The 18,949-nt window shown below is 41.2% G+C and overlaps 1 protein-coding gene across 3 annotated transcripts in view; it reads left to right on the top strand.

The window, feature by feature from the left end:
* Positions 1–18,949, top strand: part of DCLK1 (doublecortin like kinase 1) — a 252,542-nt gene that overhangs the window by 159,965 nt on the left and 73,628 nt on the right. For all 3 annotated transcript variants that reach the window (XM_026868658.1, XM_026868667.1, XM_026840939.1), the window contains exon 4: positions 14,742–14,858. In XM_026868658.1, the coding sequence (XP_026724459.1) occupies positions 14,742–14,858 (117 nt within the window). The remainder of the gene's footprint in view (positions 1–14,741; positions 14,859–18,949) is intronic.

The raw sequence follows: 18,949 nt of genomic DNA, 5'->3' as shown, positions 1-18,949 counted from the left end.
GCAACGACCTTGCAGAACAAAAAATTACATGGGTCAAAGAATTCAAAAAATGAGACACCACTACAGTCACTACATTTTTGTCTACTGCACTGTTAGGTTTAGCATATTTTGTCCATCATAGTAATGGCTTTTATTTCATGGAAGAAGGTCAGCTCCTTCTGTCCCCCTTTGCCTGCCCACTCCTTGTTGATTGTCACTTAAACATCAGCTACATATTAAGCTGTGATCATTGCTTCAAATGTTTAGACTGCTTCAGAAGATGATGTGGGCTAACATCTTTGTGGTTGGTTGGCTTTTATTTTTTTATGACAGGTTTTCTTAAACTATGTTGTTTGTTTGAATTTCTGCTTTCATTTTATTTTTTTCATCAGGACATGGGCTTAAGGATGAAAGACCTGTTTCTAGATTGAGTTGTGGAAGATGTAGATAGAGCCATGCCTCCTCAAGCAACTCTAGCATTACAAAATCAGTTTAGATCTGTCCAGTGAGAGTAAAAAAGGATGTAATCCATGAAGTCAGTAAGATGTGTCTTCTCTCAGTATTAAGTTCCATCATGTAGTTGGTTTGGAAGGAATGTACATACATTAGCCAACAAGATTCTGAATTGTCTGTGAAGGAGAAGATCTGTGGTTTTTGGGAGATACCAATTCAGCTAATGTCCTGCTGAGATAAATTCTTAAAGCTTGTCTTGAAGACAAATAAAAGATTCATATCTTAATAGTCACCACACTCAGGAAATGATAATGATTTTAATTCACTCATTAAGCAAGCACTTTCCCCTTGCTATAATGTTCTTGGACTTTCAGCCAGTGCATTTCCTTTTACTTATCTTTCAGCTACATCCAGACAGAAGTGCTGACAGTGAAAAACTTTTGAGTAACTTCTATGAGTCATACTAGGAAGACTTAATCTAAAGAATCATAGAAGGGATCTGAGAGGTCCCAAAGGAGGACCTGCTATGTCTATATTGACTTTACAGGTTTCTGGCTAACCTGTCTGTGTGAAGTTGTAGTTAGGGGAATTCAATAAGTCCTCCACATGATCTGTTCCAGTACTTATCCTTACTGTTAAAAATATGTTTCCTTATGTCTCAATTGATCTACCTTTTAGAAACTTAAGATAACTCTTCTTTGTCCTATTTGTGATACAACTTATAGCAGGAATTGTTTTGTTTGGTTTTGGTTTTGGCAGTCTGTTAAATATCGAAGGCTCCTATTTTGTCTCATCACCTCTTTTCTGAACTAAAGATCCCATTTATGTAGTTATCCTCCACTGGTCATGTTTCCCAGAGTTGTGATCTTCCTTGGTATTCTCTCAACCCTCTGAAGGTAAAAAGCCTTTCTCCTAAATGGGAAACACAAAAGTGAGTTTGTTATGTAAGCTTACACTGCAGTAGTCCTGAGGAGAACAGAGTAATTCAAGTGTCCTCCATGGAGTGGTCCTGTTCGTAACAGCAGGATAATGATTCCTTTTGCTGCACTAGTTTGCTTCAGATTCAGCATGTGACCCACTGCAAAACTTATGTCCCTCTTTGCAGAACTGCTGTTTAGCATTTATGCAATGGACTGATGTAATGAGCTGGCTTCTACCTTTTTTTCTGTTGCTTATTCTTTCCTGGTTGTAGTACTTTGGACTTGTTGTGTCCTGTTTTTTCTGATGACTTCTCCAGTTTTCAGGATTCTTCTAAATACCCTTTATGTTCTTCTGTAATGCTTACAGCTTTACCTGTGGTAGTGTCATGTCCAGATTTAAAATGCTTACTCAATTTATTAATAAAAATACTGACTAGTACCAGTCTCAGACACAAAATGTTGGTGCGCTCCACCGCTCATTCTCTCATAGTTTGACAGTAAACCAATGGTAACTAGTCCGGTTTGTTTTTCCAATACCCATCTTAAAAGCAGTTTCTGTAGATGGTATTTTACTAAGTTGCAGCTTGGCTTTCAAAATCCCAATTAGAAAAGTTTATCATCTCTACTGTCCCCTCTGTTATCCTTTTATAGGAAGACTATGGTTTGTTCTTGACAAAACTGTTTAGACTATTCTATATAATTTTAATATCTTTATTGTTTTGTATTGTTACAGAATCACAGAATGGTTGAGGTTGGAAGGGACCTCTGGAGGTTATGTGGTCTAGCCCCCCTGCCCAAGCAGGACCACTAAGATCCTGGTACCCAGGATCATGTCTAGATGGCTTTTAAATATCCCTAAGGCTGAACACCTCTCTGGACAATCTGTGCCAGTACTTGGTTACACTCAGACTGAAAACGTGTTTCTTGATGTTCAGAGGAAACCTCCTGTGTTTTAGTTTGTGTCCATTGCCTCTTGTCTTGCCACACCCAAAGGAAAAAGAGCCCAACTGTGTCTTCTTTATACCCTCCCTTTGGATAATTTTTTCCATCATCTCAAGTTAGGCTGACTCTTCTTCAACTTCCAGTTTTCAATTGGTCCCAGTTTTAAAGATCAGCACTTGCTTTGACTTTTTTTAGTCTCTTGTAACTTTACTTGTCCTTCACAGTACACAAAAAATAGTGTCTGGTAGCTCAGAGATTCTCAGGTGTATCCCTAATTATTCTTTGCATCTAACCAATTTGAAAATGTTATCTAAGAACTCTGTCTAACCTGATCTCTTCTTAGTGTGTCATGTCTTCTAATCCTGCTCTTGCTCAAGTTATGGTCTCTGCCTTTTTAATGAAAATGGAAACAGACAAAAAAGATTAAACAGTTGACTTCTCATATTCATCTGTTTTTAATGGATAGTTTATATATATATATATATATATATATATATATATATGTTGTTTTGCAAGACTCCTTGCTAATCTAACTAATTAGCTGTGTAAGTGCCATGGGAATTTGGTTTATGCTTAACTGTTGTGACTATAATCTTTATCCTAGTATAGTGTATTTTCCTTCTTTGAAGAAAAGAAAAAGGGTTTTAAAACTAAATTCTGCACAACAAAGTTGTTAGACTGGTAAATGCATTATAAATATGCAGATTTAATTGAGAAAAAACATCAGAGCTGAAATAAATAGGACAATCAGTTTAAATACATGTTTTGTTCCTCACTACAAATCAGTTACACAGAAGAATCTGTAACTTCAGGAGACCTGGTTAAATCGTCTTAAAAGTTAACTATTTTGAATGGAAGTTTCTCTGTAATATCTTTAGCTGATGCTTTCCATGTGAAGCCAATGTTCTACAAATGGGGATTTTTTTTTTCTTTTCTAACTCTGTAAAGGACTTGAGCTTGTAAACTTCAAAAAGAGTAATTTGAAATGGATGATGGTGGAAAACAAGGTATACTCTTCAGAGAGGGAGTAGTAGTACCAAAAACCCAGAATCTGTTGGACCGCAACATCGTCACTTCTCTTAGGCTGGAATAAAAAAAAGTGATGGAATGCCTGTGTACTTGATGCTTAGGATGATGTTAATATTTACCATATGGATTGGATAGAAGGTCTGTTTATTCTTAAAATAAAGTACAAGATGATTTTTAATGGGTAATACAACAAATTGCTTATTGGATGAGGGAAAGGCTGTGGATGTTGTTACCTTGACTTTAGCAAGGCTTTTGACACCGTTTCCCACAGCATTCTCCTGGCAAAACTGGCTGCTTGAGGTTTGGACAATCACACACTTGGCTGGGTAAAAAACGGGCTGGACGACCGGGCCCAGAGTGTTGTGGTCAATGGAGTTAAATCCAGTTGTCGGCCAGTCACAAGTGGTGTCCCCCAGGGCTCGGTTTTGGGGCCACTCCTGTTTAACATCTTTATTGATGATCTAGACGAGGGGATCGAGTGCACCCTCAGTCAGTTTGCAGATGACCCCAAGTTGGGTGGGAGTGTTGATCTGCTCAAGGGTAGGGAGGCTCTGCAGAGAGACCTGGACAGGCTGGAGCCATGGGCTGAGGCCAACTGGAGGAGTTTCCATAAGGCCAAATGCCGGGGGCTGCCCTTGGGCCACAACAACCCCCAGCAGCGCTACAGGCTTGGGGAGGAGTGGCTGGAGAGCTGCCAGTCAGAGAGGGACCTGGGGAGGTTGATTGACAGCCGGCTGAACAGGAGCCAGCAGTGTGCCCAGGGGGCCAAGAAGGCCAATGGCATCCTGGCTTTTGTCAGCAATAGCGTGGCCAGCAGGGACAGGGAAGGGATCTGACCCCTGTACTCGGCACTGGTGAGGCCTCACCTCGATTCCTGTGTTCAGTTTTGGGCCCCTCGCTACAAAAAGGACATTGAATGACTCGAGTGTGTCCAGAGAAGGGCAACGGAGCTGGTGCAGGGTCTGGAGCACAGGTTGTAGGAGGAGCGGCTGAGGGAACTGGGGGTGTTTAGTCTGGGAGAAGAGGAGGCTGAGGGGAGACCTCATCGACCTCTACAGCTCCCTGAAAGGAGGGTGCAGAGAGCTGGGGATGAGCCTCTTTAGCCTAGTAGAAAGCGACAGGACAAGAGGGAATGGCCTCAAGTTGTGCCAGGGAAGGTTTAGACTGGATGTCAGGAAGCATTTCTTTCCAGAAGGGGTTGTTGGGCGTTGGAATGTGCTGCCCAGGGAGGTGGTGGAGTCCCCATCCCTGGAGGTGTTTAAGAGTTGGGTCGATTTAGACCTTAAGGATATGCTGCAGGTGGGAACTGTGCTAGGCGAATGGTTGGAGTAGATGATCTCCAGGGTCCTTTCCAACCTAGATGATTCAATGATTCTGTGTGATTCTGAAATATTGCTTCTTTGTGCGGAACAGGAAAACAAGCCGTTGATCTTGCTGAACAGAATAGAACTAATGAATTTGTATCATACTCTCATTTAATCTCCAATTTCATGAATAAAACAATGCCAAGAAAAATGCCATCTAAATTGTGCAGATAAAGTAAGGCACCTCAGTGATGAATTTTTCCCCTGACTTCACCAGGATATTTGAGGGGTATCTGCTGTTAGAGTATATGCACAGTAAACAAGCTTTTGTTACAGGAAGAGAAAGCAAGCTGTAAGCAAAGGCACAATACATTTCTTTTTTTCATTAAGAATAATGCTGAGTCCAGAAATAAAAATAATACAGCTGATTGCAGTTATAATTAGTTGTATCATCTTAACCATTTCCAGTTGAAAGTAACTCTCCGATATGTTGGTCAGTGCAGCTAGTGTGGTCAACCTGGAGAAGTAGGGACAGGGTTCTGAATATAGGTGCAAACTAATGAACATTTGTATCAGCATTGAAACAACCTGGATGAAGCATACTGAACAGTGATAATTTAAAACTCGAAGTGAAGCGGAGTGTGTGGAAAGACATACAAGAGATACATAGTAAAGATTACATGTGTGCTAGTGGTGTGTTTTAGCTAGTGACAAAAGTCTTATTTCAACTCAGTCTTCAAATTTCTTAAAAATAATTTCTGATAATGCAATTTCAGTTTCAGAAATCAATACTTTACACATGCAAATTCATTCACATGGATTCAGTAGGAAATATTTCAGAATCATTAGCAGGTTTCGAGGAAGTCTTCTAAGTTTGGCTGCCTACAAATCCAGAGTTGAAAAATTATTAGATATTGTACATTGTCAGAAAAGCTGTTGCAGTGATGAAAAATGTTTTTTAACTCCTTATTATCACTGCTGTGGGGTGGAATTTTTCATGATAGCAGATTCCTTCTCTGTTGAAAAGTAAAATTTAACGTCACAGTGTTTGTATAGCCAGAATATTACAATGGAGATTTGTGTGAGACAATTCTGACAAAAAGGTTAGCACTTGGAGAAGGCAGGAAGATAATAATTACTTATACAGAGTAAGATCATAAAATGCTGTAAAAATCTTGTGTTAATATTTGTATTCAGTGAAAGAGCCCATCCCCATCCAAAGGTACTGCTTCCAATTAGGATATGTTCATCACTACTCAAAATCTGTAATTTCTAGGTCATTCATGAATAAGAGTCATCTTTCTAATTTACAGGTTCCTAAGATAGGTCACAGAAGTCAACACGTTCCATTGCCTGTAGAAGGACCATGCGATGAATAGTTCATACTTATACATCATTTTTTAAATTATCTAAATGATACACTAGATGAGTTCAATCATCTCAACAGTGTCTTTAAGTTATGTAGACAGGAGCATGTTTGAAGATAAAGTAGGAAATACTTGAAGCAAAGTTTTGATTATACATAAAATCTATTTACCTTTTTAGAAAAACTTTCTGGGTGATCTCACTGACTTTAGAAACAAATAAGGACTTTGAAAGTTATACATTAGAGAAGGATGACATATTAGTGACAATACATGAATTCATGAATACCTTCCTTATTTCTAACTTATAAGACATTTTTAGAATAGTACATACACCTGAAAGTATTCTTAGATTTGGTGAAGCTATTTGGGTTCCCAAGAACTTGCAAGATTCTCAATTTTATTGATTTGCAATAAGGCATAGATGGCTTTAATTGTTCCTATTTTATTGTATGTACATTTTGCCTAGCCAGTGAATACTTATCCCAATTTCGGAATTGGAGAATGATTTTCTCATGAAAGAAAATCTAGCTTTTACTATATTTTATAGACCAGTCAGAGCATGTTTCTTGGCAGGAAAAAAAAAAAAAAGGAGATGTAGGTATTTGCTGCCACAAGTACTTGGCACACAGTTGAAATAGTATTGAAATAGTATTCCTAATCCTTATCAGAAGATAAGATGCCTCAAAAAAACATGTATTTACAGTGACAGCTTAGTGTATGGGATAAAGCTTTAAGATTTTGTATTCTATGCATACATCTGCATCAAGAACACACTGAACAGGGAGACATGCAGAACAAAATTGAAGTAGGCACAACCATGATGATTAAAGATTTGAAATTACTTAAACATCTGTGAAATACCCTGTTTTCCTTTCATTTCTGGAAACTGTATGATAGTTACCCTTTTGAACATATTGTAATTACAAGTCATAGCTGCCACTGATTCATCAGTAGGGTTGGTTGAATTGCTGTATCAGTGCCACTAGACAGGATGGTACCATTTTCCTTTTGCTGAAGAGAGTGAAACTTAGTTCTGCAAACAGAAGATTACTGGCTTTAATTGAAGGCATGAATGCAACTGAAAAGTAAAGTCTTATTAGCTGCATTAAGAATTAGCAACATGGAAAAAATTACTCTTAACATTAAAAACTGAAATCAGTACTGCATTTGGGATAATGATCTGCTGATTGGCTTGAGAACACTGCTAGTGTGGCTAATGTCTTTAAGCAGTGGTAAAAGGTACCAGCCTAAGGCTTACAGTAAAGAAGTGGCTTACCAATGACAGATATCCTTGATCCTCCCTCCTTGCTTATCTGGTGGATACAGCTGTTGCTGAAACCAAGTTAAATGTTTTCATCTGAGAGAAACAGATAGGCAGGGATACTGAAAAAATAAATATCTGTCCCTTACACACAAAAAAAAAAAAAAAAAAAAAAAAAAAAAAAAAAAAGCAAAACACAGCAGAGAGTGGTATTTTAGCTCAGAAAGAACTCATGGAACCCATACAGTTAACTTCTGAGTATCTAACAAGTAAGCTTTTTTTGATCTCCTGGTAATTTAGATAACTTCAAAATCTTCTCTAGAAACACATTCAATTTGTTCATTTTATGACACATTTTTTTCAGATTAGTTCACTCTCTGTTACTTTCTTTCCATTGCAGAATCTAATGAACGTATAAGCTAATGAAACATTTAGGAAATGAAACATCACAGAGCTGGATATTGGAGGTGTTATGATTATGCATGGTAGCATCCCTTAATTACCTCATAGTCACATTTTGTCCATTTGACAGTAGGAAAAATCAAGAGCTCACGAGTGAGTATGTTGGGGTTCCTCCTAGTCGTATGAGTTCCTGCTGCTTATTGACACCACCGTGCAATCTCAGGAGCTTTATGTTCTTTATCTTGTCCATAAAGTGTCTCCACAATGTCAGATTGTGGCCTTGGGATATTTCCTCTTTTTTTCTCAGCCTTATTGTTGTTAATCCATTAAATACCTCAGACCCCTGTGGTAATATTCAATGCCATAAAGGGACTGCAGTGTTGCATTGTTAGTATTGCTGCCTATACGCTGTACTTCTCTCTATTACTTTGTAGTTCTGTCTGTAGTTATATAATAGAACATCTTATTGCAACATGTTTTGGCTGGAGAAAACATTCTTATTTATCTGATATTACAAGTTGGAAAGCAATAAAGCTTATGATCAGACCTTAAAGTTGAGGTTCACATTACCACCTTTAGTCTTAGTCAGTGGTGAGAGAAAGGACTGGGGTTCATGATACATTTATTTCCTCACTGAACATACTATAGAAACACCTGCTGTTTCTTCTTGTCTGAGCATGCTCACATGAATGAGAAAGCCAGTATAACTCTCTTCTGTCAGGAGTTCAGATCTATTTCTGATAGAGTTTTGGCATCAAAAGAAAATCAAGGGAAAAAAATGCTCTTCTGTTTCATGGCTTACCAAGGACCCATTGTAGAGTTATCAGAATACTGTTGGTGAGAAGATACGTATTTATTTCCTTACCAGTATAGATTCTGTATAGAAAATATGGTTTTAAAAAACATGCATTTTGATTTTGTTTTTCCTTCCTCTTTAGGTACACATAGTTCTCCTACAGCAACAGGCAGATTATGGTAATGTCTTAGAGGAGACAAGCAGTGGTTGTGTGGTTACTGAGTGGGATATTTGCCTGCAGTAAAATTTTATTTTCCAAACTAAATGTGATAACAGAATTGCATAAATAAGCTGTTCATGGGAGCTGAGACCTACTTACAACAAGCAGCATGGTTACATTCTACCCATGACTGGAAATCGTTTTAGACTCTGTAAGTAGTCTTGCCACAGTCTTTGAAGACATGAGTTGCCTGACCCCGGTGTGCAGGGTACTGAAGGCTTGCCCACGTGGTTGTCCACAGGCCATACTGTAGCCCATGTAATATATGAATAAACTTGTAAACCCATAGAAAACATGGCAATTGACAAAATTTACCTTAGGGTTCACAGTGGTATTTGAGCAGAGAGAATATATGCTCAGTTTGAACTATGATCTTTTAAACCTTCACAACCTGCAAATTATTTTTGAGATAAAAAAGAAAATTGTGCCAAAGAAGTTAATAACTGTGCTCAGAAGGGTTTGTACAAATAGAACATAGGGAAAGACAAAATTTCTGTGACACCAACTGAAGAGAAGATAGAGTTGCCCTGACAGCAGAGACTGCTAACAGCATCCAGGGCTGTATGAACAGGAGTGGACTCAGTAGAGACAGGGATGTAATTAGTCTCTACTCAGCACGTGTGAGGCCACGTCTGGAATACTGTGTCCAGTTTAAAGTCCCCCAGTTCAAGGAAGACATCACTAAATCAGGGGCAGTTAGAGGAGGACCATCATGATGGTGGGGAGCTGGACCACTTGCACTGTGAGGAGAGGCTGATGGATCTGGGCTTCTTCAGTTTGGAAAAGGATATGGCTTCAGGGGGACTTGCCAGCAGCCTCCAGTGCCAGTGGGGCAGCATCTCTTCTCCATCAAGATGATGGAGTCAGGCTCCTCACAGTGATGTATGGTAAGAGGATGAGAGGTGACATGTATAAATTGAAACAAGAGGTTCAGACTGGATATAAAAATAATTTCACTGGAATGGCAATCAGGTACTGGAATGGGTTTGTCCAGGGGGGACTGTGCAGTGTGTGTGGATTTTCCAGAAATAACTGGAGAAAGCCCTGAGAATCACAGAATCTCAGAATGATTGAGGTTGGAAGGGACCTCTGGAGGTCATCTGGTCTAACTCCCCTGCTCAGGGAGGGCCACCTAGAGCCAGGTGCCCAGGACAATGTCTCCAAAAATGGAGATTTTACAACCTCTCTGGGCAATCAGTTCTAGTGCTCAGTCACCCCCACAGTAAAAAAGTTCAGACAGAACATCCTGTGTTTCAGTTTATTGTCTCTTGTCCCATCACTGGACATTGCTGAAAGCCTGTGTCTGTCTTCATTGCACTCTTCCCTAAAGTATTTATATACATTGATAATATTCTCCCTGAGTCTTTTCTTCTTTAGGCTAAACAGTCCCAGCTTCCTCAGCTTTTCCTCATAGGAGAGATGATCCAGTTGCTTAATCATCTTAATGGCTCTTTGCTGGACTCTCCCCAGTACCTCCATATCTGGGGAGCCCAGAACTGGACACAGTACTCCAAGTATGGCTTCACCAGTGCTAAGCAGAGGGGAAGGATTACCTGCTGGCAACAGTCCTCCTAATGCAGTCCAGGATACCATTTGCCTTCTTTGCAGCAAGAATGCACTGCTGGTCCATGGTCCTCTTGTCTGCCAGGACACACTGGTGTTTTTCTGCAAAGCTGCTTTCCAGCTGAGTGACCCTCAGCATATATTGGTGCATGGGGTTGTTTCTCCCCAGATTCAGGACTTCAGAGTTCTCCTTGTTGCACTTCATGAGGTCCCTCTGGATGGCAGCACAACCCTCTGGTGTATCAGCCACTCCTCCCAGTTCTATGTCATCAGCAAACTTGCTGAGGGTACACTCTGCCCCATCATCCAGATCACTAATGAAGATGCTGAGGAGGACTGAACCCAGTGTTGACCCCTGGGGTACACTAATAGTCACTGGCCTCCAACTAGACTTTATGTTAGTGATCGCCACTCTCTGGGCCCAGCCACTCAGCCAGTTTGCAGTCCACCTTGCTGTCTGCTCATCAAGCCCATACATCAGCAGCTTGTCTACAAGCATTTTTTGGGAGACAACACTGAAAGCCTTACTGAAGTCCACTGCTCTGCCCTCATCTACAAAGCCGGTCATTTCATTCAAGTTGTCAAGTTGGTCAAGCATGACTTCTCATTGGTGAATTCATGCTGACTAATTTTGATTATTTTCTTGCACTTATTGTGCCTTGAAATTGCTTTCAGGATTCATTGCTCTGTCACCTTCCCAGGGACTGATGTGAGGCGCACCTGTCTATAGTTCCCTGGGTACTCCTTTCTGCCCTTTTTGAAGATATGAGTGACATTTGCTGGGTCTTCAAATGGCTATCCCAGTCACCATTATCATTCAAAGATTATTGACAGTGACTTTGCAATGACATCAGACAACTCCCTCAGCACTCGTGGGGTGCATCCCACCAGGTCCCATGGACCTAAGTATGTCTACTTTACTCAAGTATTATCTAATCTGACTCTCTTCCACCAAGGGTAGATCTTTCTTTCTCCAGGCTTTCCCCTTGCTTCTGGGACCTGGCGTTCCTGAAAGTTGGTCTTGCTAGTAAAGACTGAGGCAAAGAAGACATTCAATATTTTAACCTTTTCCATGTTCTGTGACACCAGGGCTCTGCCTCGCTCAGCAGTGGGTGTGCAATCCCTAGTCTTCCTTTTGTTCCCTTTGTACTTAAAGAATCCCTTCTTGTTGCCTTGACATCTCTCATCAGATTCAATTCCAGTTGGTCTTTGGCTTTTCTAACTGTCTCTGCATGCTCAGACTTGCTGTATATTCCTTCCATGTTACCTGTCCCTGCTTCCACCTTTTTTATGCTTGATTTTTGTGTTAGACTTTTGCCAGGAGCAACTTGTTAATCAATGCAGACCTCCTGGTATTTTTGCCCAACTTCTGCTTGTTGAGATTTTGCTTTTGCTGGAGATTTTGCTGTAACATTAATCAGCTCTTGGGTCCCTCTTTCTTCCAGGGCTTTATCCAGTGGGACTCTTCCAACCAGATACCTGAAGAGTTCAAATTTTGCTCTCCTGAAGTCTAGAATTGTGATCTTGTTTTTTGCCCTGCTCCATCCCCTCACGATCCTGAACTCTGTCTCATGATCACTGCAGCCAAGGCTGCCTTCTGCTTTCACATCCCTAGTGAACCCTTCCTTTTTTGTGTGTGTGAGCAGAGAGAGAGAAACCTCACTGGTTTCTCTATCACTTGGATCAGGAATTTGTCATGGATGGTCTCCAGGATCCTCCTGCACAGGTTGTGCCTTGCTGTGTTGTTCCTCAGGTTGGTTGATGTGTCCCCCAAGTGGACCAGGACTTCAAGCTTTGAGCAGAAAATTGAACTAGAGAACTTCTCATGCCCAACCTGGATTATCCTATGATCCTGTGATGATTGTTCATTTCTGAAATTATCATTTGGACATATATGTGTTTCTGCTCCAGTGGGGACATGTTCAGCTAGCTGCGAGAGGTGGGTTCCTCATAGGATAATGTGCCACTAGTATAGGGTTACTCTGATAATAGGTCATGGTCTATATGTAGCCCATCGGGACAATTTGCAGACCACTCCTAACGTCACCCTTTCTAAGGAGACTGTCAGTAGTGAGGGATGGATGAATGCCCTAGTGGGTGCAGCCAGCTGCCAGCCTTCCTCTTCCCCAGAAATGGTAGGACGTCTCCATACCATGTGAGCAGGAGCACTTCTTGCTGGGAGAGAAGGAAGATGGTGACAGGATGCTGTTAGCCTCTTCAGTTCAGGTCACCCACACTGTTCTTGCCCATGTGTGACAAAACCCCAGATGAAGAAGAATTACTTTTAATTTTTTCATTTCTGAATGGGTTGGGTGAAAATGATATAAGGGCTGTCTTGAGTACTTTCCTTAACAGCATTATATCTGTAGGATGGAAACATAACCTGGATGTGCATTTAGTTGCCTCTTCTTTCCTTTTGTACTGCTTTCCACCTGGTCCTTTCCAATACTATGAGAGGAAATATTCAAATACAGAATCTTATCTCTAACGTCATTCTAGCTCTGCCTGCTGATAAGGTATCGAGAGAACTTGAATGAGTGTTAATACTTGTAACAAGAGAGTTAAGCTTTAGTGCATAACATGAATTGCAAGAGAGGGATGTTGATATTTGTTTTCTTTACATGTTGGAAACAGGAAAGCTTTTTACACAGTAAAGTATATTACAGAAAGTAGCTGGTTTCTGCATGGACTCGTTAAGTTTTTCTACTATGCAAATGACCGTAGTCATTTAGCTTGGGTGGATCATTCTACTTTGGTCTTGTTTGTTGATGATTAGAATATTCAGCTCCCTTCCTGACTGATGTCTGTGAATGGGGCCCACACTGGGATAATGTAGTAGTTTTACAAGAACAAACAAGTTGTCTATTAGGTGTTTGGACATTTAAAATCTTTGTTTACAACAACATGTATAGATGATTTCTGGAGCAGCTGTTTATGTCAATACATCAGTGTAAGGTTCTTGCTGCAGTTACCTAGTGGAATCTGATTGAAAGCTTTCATCTGATTCCTCCTGTTTTCAGTTGATAATTTCCTCTTACAAACGAGCAAATGTTTTTCTCCATTTCCATTTATCATTCAGTATAAAGTGAGAGTAGTCATCAATGAATCACATAAAATGTCAACAGAAAGAAATTAGCTGCTATTGGGCATTAGGAAGGTGGGAGAGTTTGGGAAGAAAAGCTTCTTTGGGAAGACCAAAGCATTTCTCTGGTCCTCTCAGTTCTCAGCTGTGCTGTATGTTCCCTCAGTAACGCATCAGTTCTTGCTTCTATTTCCTTCAACAGCTTGATGAAAGACAAACAGTTAAAGCAGCCAAGAGAAATACATTTCATGACATCATTCTCTGGTGAATATGTTTAAGTTAATTAGTTATGCTCAATTTTATTTCTTTGTTCTCTAATCTGTCTAAACTATGTTACAGGCTCCGCTGATCATCTCTGTGAAGACTAAATAATGCACAGACTTGTACATGGTATTTTCTGACTAGGGAGAAAAAATTATTGTTTATTTCTCTTAACCTATGTTAAGGAACCTTAACCATGGGAAGAAAATGGGCAACAAAATTCTGATACAGAACTAAATGTTTACTGATGTATTTTTAAACAAGTGATGTATACTGACATCATCAGGTGAAGACGGCATAAACATTGCTGCAGACTTCTAATTGTATATTGGCTAAGAAATCTTTTTTTTTTTCCCCTGTCTGTATAATACGCCTGGTGATTAATTTACTATCCATTATGAGTGCAAGTCATCAGCATTATACACACTAAATTCTTTCATCCTTAGGCCAAGAACCATTTTGCAGGTGTAATGCAAGGATGCCTGTGTGGGTGTATATAAACTCTAACCTGAACATCTTGCAGTGCTCTCAAGTGGGAGGGTAATTTCGCCTCTTCATTGATTTTACTGATGTCTCTTATGAGCAAGGAGTGCCATTTCCCTCAACCTGTGATGAATTGCGTGTGCTATACAATGTGGGCTGTTGCTCACCAGAGGATTAAGCAGGAGCAACAAACCTGCTTCCCTTTCTTCAGAGCTTTCATGAGTGACAGACACCTGCGTCATCTTGTACAGTCTTAACATTTTGATATACAAAAGCAGCCTTCCAGTTCTTCTAGAGGAGACTGCCTAGGTTGACAAAAATGCTTACAGTGCATTTGGATCATTTACAAAAAACCCACTGCTTTACTTTTGCTAAAATCTTCAAAAACAAATACATTTTATATGTAGTCTCAGTACTGTTAAGCTGTCCTAAGTACCTGCAGTAACCATGGTATTTAAAAGTCTGGATTACTGCAGCAGTTCTTTGTCTGGGATGTAGTACATACTGTACTTGGATTTTAATGGAGCCATTTATACAGATTTTATATTTTCCCATAAAACCCCTCAAGATGAATGAAAACAAGCGTGGGCTAAATGTTTGTGCTTTTCAGTGTTCTTTCTGTTACAGAATCTTGCTGACTTTCTTAATTGCTAACTTATGCAGTTTCTTTGTCTTTTAGAATGTCGGGTGGTGAAATCCACTTCCTATACCAAAATAGCTTCGACTTCACGTAGGAGCACCACCAAGAGCCCGGGCCCATCCCGACGCAGCAAGTCTCCGGCTTCTACTAGCTCAGGTAAAGCACTTAAGAAATCTTTCTTAACAGCAACCACTCTGTTTCAATACAGTTGGCAATGTACTTAAAATTATACATTTCTGTGGAAAAAACATTGTATGTATGAAACAGCTGATAGTAAAAACTCACTTGTTTTCTTAGTGGCATCTGAGATTAAGTCTTCCCAGTACAAAATAATTCTTTAGTGTTTTGTAAATCATACACTGGCATTACCATGGTTCAATTTACTTTATTTTCCATACATGATTTTGCTGCCAGTATCTAAAGAGTAACAAAAAGAGGTATTCTTTGTACTAGGAACTGAATGAACACAATGCAGAAAGTAGTCAAAGTTATGCAGCACAGGATCTGTGTCTGCAAAAGGCTTTTTCTGTGTTTTGTTTCTGAGGGAATTAAGAGGTAGTAGTGACGAAAGGAGAGGTTAAAGACAGTGAGGATGTTGAGGAAAGAGGGGCAGGGCAGGGAAAGAATGCAATTACAGATGTGAATGTGAGGAAGAAATAGGGCAGAGCTGACCTAACAAGCCAGTAGTACAGGCTGGAGAAAACACAGCAAAAAGCTTTAGAAAGTTCTGTCTGAAGGGCCTTGCTTTGGCTGCCTTTGCAGCCGCTCCCACTAAATAGTCTATGACTAGTTCCCCCCTGCAGCTTTTTCCCAAGCAAAACAAATAAATAAACAAGAAAAGTGCATTAGATAATTTGCTAGTATTGATGCCTGAAAGTACAAATAATACTTCGTGTGGGCCAGTTGAGTAAACCCAATCCAGCATTTGCAGCATTGCTTGTCAATATGGATTTTGCAAGAGGCAAAGATTAGAGCTGTCTGAAAGCCACCTCACTTTTTCTGCTCTAAGTCTTCTACCAATGGGGAAGTGAATGTCATAGTGGGACCTGCATCCAGCACCAGTCTTTATGGGGAGGTGGTGATCAGAATGGCCCAGGTGCTTCTAGCAGGTTTCAAGGAAGGGAGGCATGCACTTAAGTCTCCATTTTTTCACAAGAGACTAAGCTGAGAAAAAAAGCATCCTTGCTCAAAGAAGGAGGGGAGTGGGAGAGACACAATGAAAGACAGGTGTGGGTAGCAAGCAACCCATCCTGATAGAGAAACCTGAAAAGAGGGAATGGGAAGAAGAATTGTGAGGAACAAACCCAGAGTAGCTCTTCCTTAAACATATATTAAGTAGCTTTATTTGTAGCTAGGTAGAATAGAGTTAAATTAAATTGTAACAAGGGAGGCCCTGTTTAGTGTGTGAATGTTACGGAGTCTTTCTGGGTTTTCCCAACAGAAATTCATTTGGGAATATGAGTAATGGACACTGAACCTGTATATGTTCATTTCTATGTGGAATAACTGTCCTGCTATGCATAACAAGTGTTTCTGCTATGGGATTAGCAATATTTTTGTCATGTTGACTGTGTGATATGTTGTTGGGTTTGGTCCTGAGAGAATAGTACTGGTTTTACTTAAATGTGCAGAGGAAGCGTAGGTGAGTAAATCTTAATTTCCTGCAGTTCAGTTTTACAGTAGTCTGAGCAGAATACCATTACATGTTCAGTCACTGCAAAAGATCAGGAGATTATTTCACAGCTTGTGAAAAGGAAAGTTTTCATTGTGCCACAATAATAATTGATATATCATTAAATTTATAGCAAGAAAAGAAACAGTGTATTGGAAATATTAATGGTTGGTTCTGTTCTGATGACAGATTTACCCATCTTAAAAATATCTTACGTAAAAACAATAAATTTAGAAGAAATAAGTGAATAATAGTTTGTCAAAAGGTGGTCCATGACCTTGGCTATTTGACATATTTATTTGGACACTGTAATTAAAATTTTCTTGCAGAAAGACATCAGATGAATTCCTACAGGAATGTATAGGTTGACAGAATAGACTGTCAGCCAGCAGGAGCCTGGGTGAAGAACTGGCTGAAGGTCAGGGCCCAAAGGGTTGTAGTCAGTGAGGCTGCAGCGGTGTTCCTCAGTCCTTAATCCTAGGGCCAGTTCTGTTCAGTATCTTTATCAGTGATCTGTATGAAGGAGTTGAGTGCACCAGTAGCAAGCTTGGTGATGATCCCAAACTGGGAGATGCTCTTGACTTTCTCGAGGGACAAGAGGCCTTGCAGAGGGATATAGGTAGATTGGAGCATTAGGCAATCATCAATGGTATGAAATTTAACAAGAACAAATGCTGGATTCCATGCCTGGGATAGAGTAATGCTGAGCACAAGTATGTATTGGGAGAGTGACTGGAGAGCAGCCCTGCAGAAAGGGATCTGGGGGTGCTGGTCACCAGCAGGCTCCATAGCAGTCAGCAGTGTGCCCTGGCAGCCATGAGGACAAACCACATCCTGGGTGCTTCACACACAGCATAACCAGCCAGCCAAAAGGGGTGATTATCCCACTGTATTTAGTGTTGGTGCAGCCTCACCTTGAGCACTGTGCGCAGTTCTGGGCCCCACGGTTTGGTAAGGATGTGAAGGTACTCCAGTGTGTCCAGAGGAGGGCAACAAAGTTGGTGAAAGGGCTGGAAGGAATGTCCTGTGAGGAGCAGCTAAGGACTTTGGGCTTGTCTAGTTTAGAGAGGAGGAGGCTGAGGGGTGACCTCACTGTTGTCTACAGCTTCCTGAGGAGGAAAAGTGGAGAGGGAGTTGCTGGTCTTTTCTCCTGGGTGTTAGGGGACAGGATGCGTGGGAATGATTCAAATCTGCACCAGGGGAGGTTTAGACTGGACATTAGGAAGCATTTTTTTACCAAGCTGTTTGTCAAACACTGTGTGTTGGGTTGACCCTGGCTGGCCATGAAGTGCCCACCAAAGCCACTCTATCACTCCTCTGCTCAGCTGAACAGGGGAGAGAAAAATATAACAAAAGGCTTGTAGATCAAGATAAGGATAGGGAGATCACTCACCAATTACTGTCACAGGCAAAACAGATTTGACTCGGGAGAATTAATTTAATTTATTGCCAATCAAATCAGAGTAGAGTAATAAGAAAATAAAAACAAATCTTAAAACACCTTCACCCCACCACTCCCTTCTTCCCAGGCTTAATTTCACTTGCAATTTTTTCTACCTCCTCCCCCTCAGCAGTGCAGGAGGATGGGGAATGACGGCTGCGATCAGCTCACAAAATCATCTAGGTTGGAAAAGACCTTGAAGATCATCCAGTCCAACCATTAACCTAATGCTGACAGTTCCCAACTACACCATATCTCTCAGCGCTATGTCGACCCGACTCTTAAACACCTCCAGGGATGGGGACTCCACCACCTCCCTGGGCAGCCCATTCCAACGCCCAACAACCCCTTCTGGAAAGAAATGCTTCCTGACATCTAGTCTAACCTTCCTTGGTGCAATGTGAGGCCATTACCTCTTGTCCTATCGCTTACTACTTGGTTAAAGAGGCTCATCCCCAGCTCTCTGCAACCTCCTTTCAGGGAGCTGTAGAGGGCGATGAGGTCTCCCCTCAGCCTCCTCTTCTCCAGACTAAACACCCCCAGTTCCCTCAGCCGCTCCTTGTACAACCTATGCTCCAGACCCCACATCACCTTCGTTGCCTTTCTTTGGACATGCTCGAGTTCATCAGATGTTGTCTTTGTTGCTCCTTCCTCCTCAGGGGGAGGACTCCTCACTCTGCGTCCCCTGCCCCAGCATGGGGTCCCTCCCATGGGAGACCACCCTCCACAAACTTCTCCAACCTGGGTCCTTCCTATGGGCTGCAGTTCTTCATGAGCTGCTCCAGCCTGGATCCCTCACACAGGGTGTAGTCCTCCCAGCAACAAACTGCTCCAGCATGGGCTTCCCTCAGAACCTTGGTCTTCCTTAGGCACATCCACCTGCTCCAGCGTGGGCTCCTCCCCAGGCTGCAGGTGGAGATCTGCTGCCCTGTTACCCTCCATGGGCTGCAGGGGCACAGCTGCCTCACCATGGGCTGCCCTTGGGCTGCAGGGGAATCTCTGCTCTGGTGTCTAGAGCACCTCCTGCCCCTCCTTCACTGACCTTGGTGTCTGCAGTTGCTCTCACGTATTATCACTCCTCTCTTCTGACTGCTGCAGGTTTTTTTTTCCTCCTTCTTAGATATATCCCAGATA

The sequence above is a fragment of the Athene cunicularia genome (genome assembly GCF_003259725.1).
Source record: "Athene cunicularia isolate RWA chromosome 1 unlocalized genomic scaffold, athCun1 chr1_part1, whole genome shotgun sequence".
Lineage (NCBI taxonomy): Eukaryota > Metazoa > Chordata > Aves > Strigiformes > Strigidae > Athene > Athene cunicularia.
This window is presented reverse-complemented; position numbering and strand designations above follow the sequence as displayed.